At 32.6% G+C, this 13,980-nt stretch overlaps 1 protein-coding gene across 4 annotated transcripts in view; it reads right to left on the bottom strand.

The window, feature by feature from the left end:
- The window catches only part of LOC129946364 (protein kinase shaggy), an 86,294-nt gene extending 73,093 nt beyond the window's left edge, over positions 1–13,201 (bottom strand). For 2 of the 4 annotated variants that reach the window (XM_056056514.1, XM_056056517.1), the window contains exons 1-2: positions 12,986–13,201; positions 4,965–5,667 (exon numbers count right to left, since the gene is read on the bottom strand). In XM_056056514.1, the coding sequence (XP_055912489.1) occupies positions 4,965–5,049 (85 nt within the window). In that variant the 5' untranslated portion in view covers positions 5,050–5,667; positions 12,986–13,201. Of the gene's footprint in view, positions 1–4,964; positions 5,668–8,568; positions 9,051–9,240; positions 9,491–12,985 lie in introns of those variants that run through there. The other 2 variants (XM_056056516.1, XM_056056515.1) reach the window with 2 other exon arrangements.
- Positions 13,202–13,980: the final 779 nt, after the last annotated feature.

Below are 13,980 nucleotides of genomic sequence, written 5' to 3'. Positions count from 1 at the left end.
CAAAATACATGCTGTCGTCAAAAAGGACATAATGGTCAAAACGTCACCATCGACAGACGTAACTTTGAGGTAGTCAAGGACTTCGTCTACCTAGGCTCCGCTGTAAACGCAGAACACAACACCAGCGCTAGATCAAACGCAGAATAACTCTTGCTAACCGTTGTTTCTTTGGGCCAAGAAAGCAATTGAGTGGTAAAGTCCTCTCTCGAGGGACCAAAGTGTCGCTATATAAGACCCTTATCATCCCCGTCCTGCTATTCGGTGCAGAACCACGGACTATGACAAAAGCGGATGGAAGCACCTTGGGTCGGTTCGAGAGAACAGTTCTTCGTGTGATCTACGGTCCCGTATGCATCGAAGGGGAGTGGAGGAGAAGATGGAACGACGAGCTGTACGGGCTATACAGCGACGTAGATTTAGCCAGAAGTGTAAAAGCCCAACGACTAAGATGGCTGGGTCACTTAGAGCGCATGAAAACCAATGCTCCGGCCCGGAAAGTCTTCGAATCCACACCCACAGGACAGCGCAGTAGAGGAAGACCGCGGATCAGGTGGCGCGCACAAGTGGAAAGTGACCTCACCCAACTTGGAGCGCGAAACTGGAGACATCTAGCTAGGGACCGAGCTAGATGGAGAAGTTCGTTGAGTGAGGATCACACAGGACTATAGCGCCACCTTAAGTAAGGAAGTAAGATTAAATACCAATAAAGAAGTTATTGATTGAGATAGCTGATCAGAGTAATTTTTCTAGTAAAAACGGAAAAATATTCGTTTTTATTTTCTGGTTTTTGAGAAAATACTTTTGTATCAGATGGGTAAAAGTAAAGTTACTTTTGCACCAAAATAATCTGTATTAAAGAAACAATAGATAAATAAATTGGTATAAATATGTCATGTACATTAAAATATCGTTTTTCTAAATTAGGTACTTGGCCAAAACAACACCAGTCGAATCTGAACCGACAGCACACGACAGTATATACACATGTAAGTTTTGAAAAAATATCTTCAATTCTACGAGAAATGTAGTAACCAGGCACAGCAAAGTTGAATATATTGACAAAACCGATACGCCTAACGCAATAAAAGATCTTGAAAATCAGAACGAACTTCTGAAAGAAAAGAAAAAAACAATTCTATGCCACAAAGAAACACTCCACATCGATCATGGCGATACATGGCACTTTTATTTTATAGAAAATACTGCCTTACACAAAATATATAATGACGACTTGGGATATCAGATAATGGAATTTTTACTAGATGTAAAAAACAATATAAACATGTTTGATTGATGGAAAAAAAAGTGTGGGTCTACTAACCTCCCGACGACGTTCGTAGTGAACACCTACAAGATGTGTTACCACCAAAACAAACTCAAAACATTCAATATTGACGTGACTTTTTTTATGAACTCCTATCTTACTTAAAAACTTCTTCGTGGTAAATACTGGGTTCCGCTAAATGAATTGCTTTATTTGACTCACAATGATGAATTTATCATTAAAATTAATCCTGAAAGTTAATACCAAAAAGTTCTAAAAAAAAAAGTAGTTTTAACAATCTCAACAAAAAAAACAACTAGGCAGAAATGTTTTATTCAGAGAAAGAAATTTTGTTACAAATAGGAGTTTTGTGCATATAGAAAGGAAGAACTAAATAACCGCATAAAATGTATTAAAATAACAAGGTATATATGAAATTTAGAATGCAAACAGTGAGTTGCCTAAGGAGGGACATGCTGCCCCCTGGTTGATCTCACTATAAACTTTGAGGTGGATGCAAATTTTAATATATGCAAAGTTCCTTTTGAAATTAATGATACATTTGGCTTTAGAGAAGAAGTTTAGTTACAATTAGTATTTTTCAATTATGTCAAAAACTAGCAAACACAAACAAATAGTTTTTAGTTTTTGACAAAGAGTCGATTAGAGTAGCTAACTGCATCATTTACTTATTTATTTTTATTTATAATAATTGTCACACATTCCTCAAAGTGATTTCTTCAAAAAAAATTTCATAAATTTTGACTTTGAAGTGAATTATTTCAAAAACTATTAATTGCAAGACCTTTATTTAAAATTTATTGCAAAGCTTAGAATTCTGTATTTTGAAAAGGTATAATTTATAACTGCAAGTGTTGCCCTTTTTTAATTTTTGTTATAGATTTTAAGTCAATTTTTATAAAATTGCTCACCGCTAAAACGAGGGTAGATAAACTCCCATCCGATAATAAAAAATACTTGCATTAAGCTCCTCTACCAAAAACAGTTATTCAGCCGTATCATGAATTCCATCATAATCGGAAATTTTTACGAATCCCGAAAAACTGTATCATGAAATCCGTTCGTAATGCAAAATTGTATGAGATTTTCCACTGCCATATCTAAGCTGAAGTCTAACAAAGCCGCTGGAGCAGATGGCTTGAATGCCGAGCTCTTTAAAGCTGCCGGAGATAATTGGTTAGGGGCATGCACCAACTTATCTGTAAGATAAAGTCGGAAGAAAGCATGCAAGCATAGTACTGTTACGGAAGTTATTTACCTTTAAATGAAGTGTCTCATTGAGCATGAAAAATGAATGACGTTCATATGAAATGGCAAAAATGCGAAAAAGTTTGAGAGATTCATCCAATCCTTTGGAATTGCAAGCCCAAATGTAAGCCTAACGATTTTGATTTTTAGATACAAATTAATTAATCTATAAGTGCTCTGCTCCGTTTCTAGTTAAAAAAAAATATTTTATATACGTTTTCTCCTTTTTTATTTTCTCTATGCCACTTTTCTGAACTTCGTTCGGAGGCCCTAGGCTATTTAGCTCTACAGCAATTATGTCCCACTTTGTGTTTGCCGCTGGACCAATCTACATTGGAAACAACAACAATATTGACACTCACAATGTCTGTTAATAAAATTGATTGATAAATATCAATTATGAACTGATAGTTGATTCTCGTGGCATGATGGTTAGTGTGTTGGACTGTCATGCAAGGGGTCTTGGGTTCAATCCCTGCCTGTGCCAGCTTAATTTAAAAAAAAAAAAATAATTTTCGCGGGTACTGCCTCTTGCGAGGAATTGACAAATCCTTCAAGAGTAATTCTTGTCATGAAAAAGTGCTTTCTCAAACTAGCCGTTCGGATTCGGCCTTACATTGTAGGTCCCTTCCATTCCTGACAACAGTACTCGCACACAGGAATGGTTGAGAGTTGTAAGTCACTAGGCCCTGGTTCAAAAAGGACTGTTGCGCCACTCCATTTGATTTATTTTTTTGAGTTGATTCTCGTAATAAGGGCCAGTGTTAGATGCACATAGACTTTATGCTTTATGTCACACAAACTTTAAACGGTTATAATTTCATGTATCGCATATTAATTTTAAACTTCATACGTTTCTGCTTAAGATATGATTCTACAGAAATGTTGATAAAAAATAATAAATGGTTTATAAGAAAGTTTGCAAGTGTGGATTTTTTTTTATTTTCAGTTATCAGTTATGAGTACCCTCTTTTTTTTTTTAGAGAAAATGATGTTTTCAGGTGCAATGTAGGTTACACTATTGACAACACTCTATCGATATTTCCAATTAGTTGAAAGAAAACAAGTTTACAATATTTTGCAAAATTAAGAGACTTCAGTTTCAGTATCAAGTTATCTCATATGATATTACAATGGCTGCAATAATATTTTTTTTCGAGAATCTCTCTTAACAAATTTAAGAGTTGCACTAAACAACACAGTGTATTGTAATGCATACTTACACCACCCATAGACTCTCTTATTTAAAAAACGCACAGCTATATAGTTGTCTTTTATTACATCATAATAAATTTGCTAAAGCAAAAAAAAAACTAAAGGTTTTGCTATGCTAGCCGAGCGTTTGCAAACACTATACTATCGACAACACAGCTGTTGGTTTTCGATAACCTCATAAGTTGCAGGAAAGTAACCTTAACGTTATCATGCCATATCAAACCAAAACAATCATTAAAAAGATATGAAATGCAAACACAAAAGAACAAAAAACCGAATAGCTGGCACAGGCCAAACGATGACAAAGTTTTCATAACTTTTCATGCCCTTTCTTTTCAATAACAAAATGAAGACAGTGAACGAACTTATTCAAAGGACCAACCATCAAGTGTACCGCTAGAACACTCAACATAGCTTGCAAGCTATAGAACGGAATGAAGTCTGTTCTTATTTAATTCAGCTTTTCAAGTATATCCCTTGCATCACAACCTAAAAGCCATTATCCTGAAAGATGGCCAAACAAATAGAAGTGTATCTTCGCTCTTTTACAGCCATTTTAGCGTAAGCTACGTTTTCGTTAGAAACGAGGAGGCAAGCTAATAGCTTGCACCGGATAACTTTCGTATGTTTTTTGTTTCCATGTAATTTTAATTCATATCATATATCATATATCATATATTTATATTTAATTCTTTACTTTGAGAAACAATACTCAAAAATGTAAACGAACTTTTTTGTGTTAAATTTTGTTCTTTTCGCATATTAAGACTTCAATTCTGAAACCTCCACCTGTTGCGTCGACTTTTTTTTTAAGTTGTCACTATTAAATTTTGTATTACCAACATTTTTCATTTTTACCATTATGTTTTGGCACCAATTAATGTAAAAAAGTGCCTCAAAATAAAATGGTAATTTCAGGACTATCCAATGTTCACCGGAACCCCTTTATACATATATACATAGAAATAAAAAAAAAGTTTGAAAGTTTTCTTTAACAAAAGCCTATGATAAACAGCATAATGATAAGTGATACCCATACACATAAAATCTATATGATTGTTCATTTTCATCCCGAAAAGAACAAGCATATAGCTGTGGGCTTCTAATAAGCACAAGTCTTAGACATTTTTGTTCTGCTTTTAATTTAAAAATGAAAATAATTTATGCACAAAATTTACTAGTTATAAATACAAACATTAAAACAAAATGTACTTACTGCTTATTTTCATACCACCCAAAACCAAGTTGGGTGGATTTTTATTGCCCTCAGCGAATGAGGTTGTCCTTGGACGCCCACTCATGTCGTCGTCGTCTTCGGCGTTCTTTTTACTACTACTACTGCCACTGGTAGATGAAATCGTGTTCGATGCCGTATTTGATGTTTAAGTAACCCAAAATCCTGTATAAATAGTTCTTTGCAGTGAATGGTGTCACTGCTGTACGATGACCTTGACGATTATGATGAGCAATACGAACAAGACCGATATCCTGTCTGCAAGCAGTGTTACTAACGTTGTATGGCAGATTCTAATGGTCCACAGGACCTTTTTCACTTATATCTCTTAGTTGAAGTTACTTTTGAATCTCTCTGAGGAAGCGCTTTATACAATTATTTCTTTTTTTATTTTATTTTTTCATACACAAAATCAAAGTAAAAAATTAAATCAAATTAGTGAACACTTAATTAATCATTTTGTATTATTTTCTTTGAGGTCCTCACTCAGATCAGTAAATTAATTAATTTATGATTTTTTTACTTTTTTATAGACTCTGCTTGCTGAGAATCTTAAATATGAAAATGGACTTTAGAATGAAGTGCAGCTTTGAAATTTGTTTTGTTTAATTCGATATCTTGAATGTTGAAACTAGGAATTTTCCCTTAATTGAAAAGGATCCATTCGGGAAGATAACGCAGCTCACTGAAAAAAAAAATCAGAACAAAATGATTACTTTAAAATAATATGGATTTTTCTGTGTAGTAAATTTTAAAGTAATTATTCTGTTTGTATTTTCATTTAAAAGGCTCAACTACAAATTCGGAAGAACAGTTTTGTTTTCTGATAGGTATATATGTACATATTTTCTCATTTATCATTTATTACTGCCGGCATAATTGTTTTAAAAACAAAAATGTTAGTGTGTAATTATAATGTATGAATTGAAGGAAATGAAGTTGTTAACTTTGAGTTGCAATTAAAGGTTTTAAGAGTTTTAGGCGGTCAGTATACGCATACATAGGAAAGTTATAAGGGTCCTCTCAGTAAATCTCCGTATTTAAAATGCAAATCAGATTTGTATGGAATCAGTAAAAGGTTGAAGAGAATGATAATATGGACAATTTTGTCGAAAACTTTACCTATCAGAAAATATTTGCTTTCAGTGAAGGAACAACGAATAATACTTTTATAACCTTTTTTTGCGAATAGCTAAATAGCTAAATGAAGGAGTGCAACAAAATTAAATTGAATTAAAAAAGAAGACTATTTTCAACGTTGGATTGTATGAGTGCATTTTTGAAAGTATTGATATAAACTAACGAGAGAAGAAATTAGGTTCAAAATGAAGAAAATTCAGTAAGATATTTAGTTCTTTTGTAGTTTTGAGATTACATTTTTTTCTGAGACTATGTTTTACAAATTTAAATGCAAGAATGGTTTTTTCATGACAAAAAATCCTCGCAAGAGGCAGTACAATTTAAAAAACTTTAGGTGGCACAGACAGGGATTTAACCCAAGATCTCTAGAATGACAGCCCTACGTGTATTGTAGTTAATTTATTTGTCTTTAAGTAAAACATAATTGTATTTAGTCCATCAGTGTTAAAATCACCGAAGATACAGCCTGGTCGTTCTTAATAAGGGAGAGCGACCAACGACCGGACAAATGGCATTTAATAACATTTTATAAGTCCAAATCCTTCACACACTAGACTAAATCGTACAAAAATTAATTAAATTTATGTTAAGATACTAAAATTTGCCTTTTAATTACTAAAATAAAGGAAACTTAGAAAATATAATTTGGTAGTCACGAATTGCAATCTGATTGATACCAAATATGAAACTCCATTCGCGTTCCACATACCACCCACACTGGACCTCAAAATCTTTCTGGTTTTTGTTTGGTCATAGCTGAAACAAACATGCATGAAATGGCAAATTATATTCAAGAAAAACTTGTATAAATCTTTAAGAATTATAAACACTGAAATAATGTTAACAATTCTAGCAATTAAATATCACAATGGGCCATTAAACTGGTCTAAGTGTGTCCTATCATGTTGTCCATCATGGACAACCACTTTAACCTAACCTTTTAGGAATTTGATGAAAGATTAATTTTGGAAGTGAAAGCAAATACACCATTGTACAACAAGGCCGATCGTTCATACTCAGACAGGTACAAAAAAGAAAAAGGATTGCAAAACAATGCTTTTATTTTAAATACCGACGGTATTATAAACATAATTTGTTAGATGTATTCAGTTTTAAACTGATTTCTAAACTATTCAAGTGAATTGTCAAAGTTAAACGTGAACCATGTGAACAAAATCTCAAAATGGACGAATTTTGGTTGTTGCTCTTATGCGAACAGTTTTTAAATATCGAATTGTTATTGAAATACAAAAACTATCTAATTTGTTTAAATCTTATTCGTGTTTTGAAGTCTGTATCGGTATTGCTTCCACACTATATCTTCCTAGGGAACGCACACTTGAAAATAGTGCATAGACATAAAGAAAGTGATTCTGATAAATTGTCGAACTTTTTGTTTATTGGTAATAAATCGAATTTCTATTTTATGCTGGCAGCCTTCTAACCCTACGAAAAACTACTTTGTTTACATAAAGCTGCATAACTCCACCAATTGACCAGTGTTCGGACAACCTTTGTCACCTTTCTCTTATTTTAATTGGTTGTGATTCAAGTCGCGTAAGCTCGAGTTTTTGATTCCGATCCAGCAACAGAAACATTAAAAGCAGAAGGAAATGCAGCTAGAGCTGATCTCCGCTCTTGATGAGTAATGTATCGTACCGTTAACCGTTTACACTTGTAAGCTCTACGCCTTAGTTTTATAATAAAGGAATGGCGTAAAATTGTGAATAGTTGATTGGTGTAAGGTGCACCAAAAACATAGATCGAGTAGGTTGGATTAACAAAATAAATTAGGTGAAGCAACAGCACGGTCCTAGGTACTTACAACTCTTATGTCAAAACCGATCAGGTAATTTGATAAAGCACTTTCCATTACAACAATGAATCTTGAAGGATTTTACAAAACATTGGTAGAGGCAGTAAATACTTTATGCGGCACAGGTTGGAATTGAAAACCAAGACTTATGACATAACAGCCATACGCATTACCACGAAAATTAGAAAATTACACCACGCGCCTAAACCACCTGTATTTATGAACACATTTTTAAATCATCTTGATTTTTAAAATTATTTTATAATATCATATAAAATTGATGCATCAACTTGTTTATGACATAGATAAAAACGTCATTATTTTTTAAACCTAAACTAAAATAAAGTATAACTATATGAATACATATTGGTAAACACCGCATTAAAATAATCTTTAGGTCAATCGTTTCAAAAATTTTAAGATATTCTTAAGTATTCTTTTCTATGGAACACTTGATTCCTTTATTTGTTTTGCATGCACATAGCAATCTTTCGTTTTGTAAGTTGAACAATGCGACAAAGAAAAAAAATTAACATACACGTGGATCGGTGCAAAGTAATAAGCCCAATCTTTCCAAAGAAAAAAGAAAGTGTGCGTTATAGGAAATCATTTCAAATGTGAATCTTTTACCTTAAAATACCGCATCAAACTGCATTATAAACTCGACCAAGCGCACCTTTAGAATCAAAATGAAAACAAAATCACACAAATTGTGTTTCTGTTAGAATTGGGTCAAATTTTTAAATACGATTCGTCTATTGACTTTTAGATGTGTTATGGAAACCAATGTATCTTTGTAACAAACTGCTTAACCAAATTGGCACATAAATAATAAACTTGGCAACCCTATTGAAACTGGGGTGGGGCTGAAAACATAGTAACCAAATGAGTTTTCTCTTGCTGCCTTTATCGAAAAGTTTATTTTATTACATTGTTTTTAATTTCATGCTTTTTTAAAATTTCATTTTACTTTCAGTCAAATTTTCTCGACAAAACTCAATTTGCTAAATTTGTCCTTTTTATCTTTAAGACACCGACAAAGAAAATGAGTCAGGACAAAAAACAACCTTTGTGAGCTCTATGCCAACACTAATGATTTTATGTTGTGCGCAGTAGCCGAAAAATTCAAATGAACACGGTCTTTTTTGCACGACATTCTTCCACTTTTGTCATTGTATACCTTATGAATATTTTTCAACTTAAATACATTTTCGGATCCATACATTGATTTTAATGTTTTAAATTTCATCGATCGATCTCTGCAGGATTCATTTATTGTTGGTTTTCTTGAAATTTGTTTACCTTGCGTCACCTACAAAGACGACATACATTTTTCCGAAGCTCTAATCAAGTTTTTCTAACGAAATATTTTCCAAGAAAATTATTTTTTGTATTACGAACACAAGTCACAAGAATTGCTCATTTAAAAGGTGAATTTTACAGCTGCTGACGAAAAACACTTTTAACTGTGCACTGCGCGAGCAAGGGGGGTTGAAGACCTAAATTTCCTGAATTTTTTGTGAATCCTTAAAATAACTAACATTTTATGAGACATTTTGGTCGAGATAGTTATTTATTAAATACGCACTCGAGATTAATAACATTTTGCGTTTGTTTTATTTTGTATCAATACCGCTTGATGACAGTCGGATATACATTTTGTCATCATCATGGTTTTGGTTAATGCAGTACCACGAATCGAAATGAATTTTGCTCTTTAGGAAATTCTTAACGGCACAATTTAGAGAGTCGAAGCAACGAGGCTGCGCACTACTCTGCAGTAAAGTTATTTAATATATCGGAATGTTCCCTCCCTTCATTGGAGTACCATAGTTATACCAACATACCAGCTAATAGGACACATGAATTGATATAGCGATATGAACATCGTTGTTTTTGTTCTCTCTTTTTTTTAAGGAAAACCACTTTTTGAATACCGATATTTAGAATATATGCATGGTACAATTTATTTGGAACAAAGTGTTCTTTAAACTTTAAGGATATTTTATGCTTTAGCAATGAGCTTTTAAAACGACATACATTTACGATTTTTGATTATAGGTACTTTGTGCTCCTATAAGAATCAAAAGTGTTATATGTAGGTACCTAAGTAAATACGAAATCACGACATAAAAGTATGTGGTCAGTTAAATTCTCTTGTTTAAAAAAAAAACAACATTGTCGGTAGTTGTATTAACATCGCTATATGTACTTATTTTCAAGAATCAGCTTTATTTCAGATTATTAGAGTTGTGCCTGTGTAAAGGAATTCATAAAATAAAAATATACTCCCTCCTCCCTGGTTATGTAAACCTTGCCAGAAGACTTAATTTAATACGTTTTGTCACACAATAGATAATTTACACAAAAACAAAACTTTTCTTATTTTGAATATGTACATGTACCTATATTAAAACTTAATTTAAAGTACTCGGATGGACGAGTTTAAAATTACTTTTTATTTCGTTGAAGGTTCTTTGAAAAGGGTTAGATTGGTTTTGCTGCCAAGTAGGTTTTTGGTTTGTCTAAGCGCATTTAATTTACTGCTAAAGAAGTTGTCACAATTGGATTCAATTGAACCAATGCCTAAATCTTACGAAACGGCACTTAAAAACTGCGTTATTGGCTAAGAACTAAGACGCAATGAAAAGAAGTCAACCAAGTACATAAACAAACTAATTATTGCAATCAAAAAAGTCAACCAAGTGCATAAATAAACTAATCATGACTTGATAAAAAGCGTTCTGCATAATACCTACATAAAATGTATGCCTCACATTCCAAGATTAATCCAAACAAGTAATAACTGTGTGAACTTTTTTTCTTTGTTGTTTGACAATACTCTGTTTACCTAGTCTTTTCTAATAAAAGTATTATGAACTACCAATATTTTTATAAAGCGAAAAAAAATTATTCTTTCTTCTGGATTCCAAAAAAGTGCGAAAAATAATAATAATCAATAATCAAGCCGACAATATGGTTAAATAATCAGAGCGACACTATGGTGAAATAATCAGAACGACACTTTGGTCGCAGTGAGGCTGTAGAGCTTATTTTCGCTCACATTGCAAACTTAAGTGTGATAGTAAAATTCGTCCTTAATGTCATTCGAAAACCTGAAATTATGGTTCAATTGAAAAATAAAAATTAGAAGCGATCGGCTCCAAATAGTTGAACACTTAATATTAATAAATTAATAATTCGATATCTAGCTCACCTCGCAAAAAGATTTTCTAAATTGTTTTTACAAATCCATCCAACAAAAATTTCTATCTGTAACAGCATCATTTGTTACAACCCCATTTAATTAGTAACAAAAACAAAAGAATTTACTTTTACTTATACTATCTAATCACTTAGTTCGTCCAGAACTATTTTATAGTTGAAACTTGCTTTACATTTTGCAATTTGTTTTTAATAGGATAGAAGGATAATCCTTTGTTTTTGTTATTTTCTATTAGTAATTCAATAATGTACAGAAAGTTGAAAATTCCAGCATAGGTACCTGAGTATAGTAACATAAATTCGTATCAATAATACCGATGTTATTTTTGGTTCGATACTTTTTCAAGACTAAATTAAAAACTCTTCCCAAAAACTTCTTAGAAAGTTATGTGATTGCACATATTGAAGTAATAAAACTAAATATTAGGTACATAACTATAGTTTGACCTAAATATAAAATTCTAAGTAATGCGTAGGTAGGTGCTGAGCATATATTTTACTCAAACTCCTAAACTCTACTATTCCATGTGATCTATTTTCTCAATCCATCACACAACAACTTATCATTGTGGCCACATAAACTTTCAAAATAAGTAAATTCGGTAAAATTTATTGACAATTTATTAAGTGCAGCAGCTTTGACGTACGTCATCGTTATTGTCGAGTGCCGAGCACCCTTTTAACAAAGTCCATCTATTCAAAGCTATTCTTTTGTATTCTGATTTTTATTTCGATTTAACTATTTCTTGTGCCCTTTGTTGGTTGACACTAAATTGTAAGGCGAAACGCATACTCTATTCACTTAAATTGAACTAATTTGCAAAAAATGTTTAATTTTATGGAAAAAAAAGTGCAAATGACTTCTTGCCTGATCTGAAAACAAGGACAGCTGTATTCTGTTCATATCATCTAATTATCGCATATCACTTCGATTCTCGAACTTGCTGCCTCGATGAGCAGGAAGATTAGCATTGACATAACGTGCCTTCTTGTTCAAATTTAATTCAATTTGTATCAAAAACTTCCGAGAATATTACAGAATTATCTGTATTAGCACAAAATATAGTAAAAACAATTAATTACAGAAAATAAATGGAAAACGAAATCGTATTTGGTAGTATCAAAAGTTGTCGCCACATAGGAGCTGAGGAGTACGACCCCATAAACTTTTAGGCACTGCATATATCACTGCATCTCACTCTATAAGGTTCTCCTTCAAGAAAAGCGATATTCGAAACTTTAAAACGTCATTTTCGTTCTGCCTACAGAACAAAAATTTAAAGCAAAATAAATATGGACCAAGTTTTATTTAGGAAATAATCAGCTATTATCTAATATGCATTCATACTCAACCACAACTTATTTTTTGAAAGCAATCAAGAATAGGTTTGAAAAAAAAACCCTTAAAGATTTTTTTTATATCCATAGAAAGGGTGTAGAGCACAGAATGAACTTCGAGTATCGGAAAAGCAGCGCACCAACCGCACACGCACACTCGACTATAGGGAAACCACACACTACCACAACTGCAATAGCACTTTCATTTCATTTATCGAGAAAAATATTTTTTTTAAGGTGCAATTTGGAAATTATTTTGTCACAAAGCCTTTTAATTAACCATAGATTGCAAACGATTAAATCAAAATAACTTCATTAATTAATGAGGCACTTTTAAAATAGAAAATGCTTGTAGTCCTCTTTTCTGCTATCTACACGATAAATTCTTCTTTTCGATTTTAACTTTTTTCGAGTAGAATAGCAGCAGCAGGCAAGAAATTTTTTCATTGGATGTTTTCACTGACAAAATTAACACTTGAATTACCCGTAATTCTGACGAACACCGAGCCGGAATTTAACGAAGAGAAAATCTTGGTTAGTTTGATTTTTGTAATTATAATTTTTTTGTTTGATGAACACGAAGATTATTGAAAATTAAAACAAATTTAACGCAGAGCCAGCACATATGTAGATAAAATATGAGACCCACAGAGAGAGCAAAAAATCAACTTGTACTTCGATATTTTATAATATGGCTGCCATCACAGGCATTGACCATCACTGCTGCCAACATAAACGAGTGAATGAAATGAATTGAAATGAACAATGATCGCATTACATCGCATGACCACGGTACGCGACGGCACCCGGCAGTGATAAGGCCTGTCACTTTAAATGAATTATCTTCGCAAAAATGAATATCATGAGCTCACGGAACAGGGATGTAAGTCGAAGTTGTGTAAAACACAAACCAGTGCTCGCTAGAATTATATGCAACAAAATTGCATAGGGTATATATAAATCCCGTGTTTATAGATAATCTTTTACTAACGACACGTTTAGCCACGTTAAAAATTACTAATTATACATACAATTCTTTTGTGGAAGGTTTAATTGCTGTGGGATTTGTGGATACATAGTACATACCATAGTTTTTTTTTCTAGATAAATCAGTTACTCTCGATTACCTGGTTTAATGGAGTTTGTTACATTCAAAAACAAAACCAAATAATAGAACTATTTTTCGGAACTATTTTTCTACAAAGAATTAGAACAGTTGTTCTGTAATTCGATTGGTGAAGGGATTTCTATTAGGAGTTTAAACAATAGACGAGGAGAGTTTTGTTGATCACATGAAAAGCGAAGGAAAGTTATGCAAAAACAAATTACATGCATCCACAAACTACACATTGGGTCTTACCAATAATAAATCGCTGAACACACGTTTAGGTATTATTGAGTTTAATTTTGACAGCGAGTTAGTTTGCGTGTATACTAATAACCACACGTCATTAAAGACAGCATTGAATTGTCATTAGT

The sequence above is a fragment of the Eupeodes corollae genome, chromosome 2 (genome assembly GCF_945859685.1).
Source record: "Eupeodes corollae chromosome 2, idEupCoro1.1, whole genome shotgun sequence".
Classification (NCBI taxonomy): Eukaryota; Metazoa; Arthropoda; class Insecta; order Diptera; family Syrphidae; genus Eupeodes; species Eupeodes corollae.
Note: the sequence above shows the minus strand (reverse complement) of the source record. Positions and strands in the feature narration are given on the sequence as shown.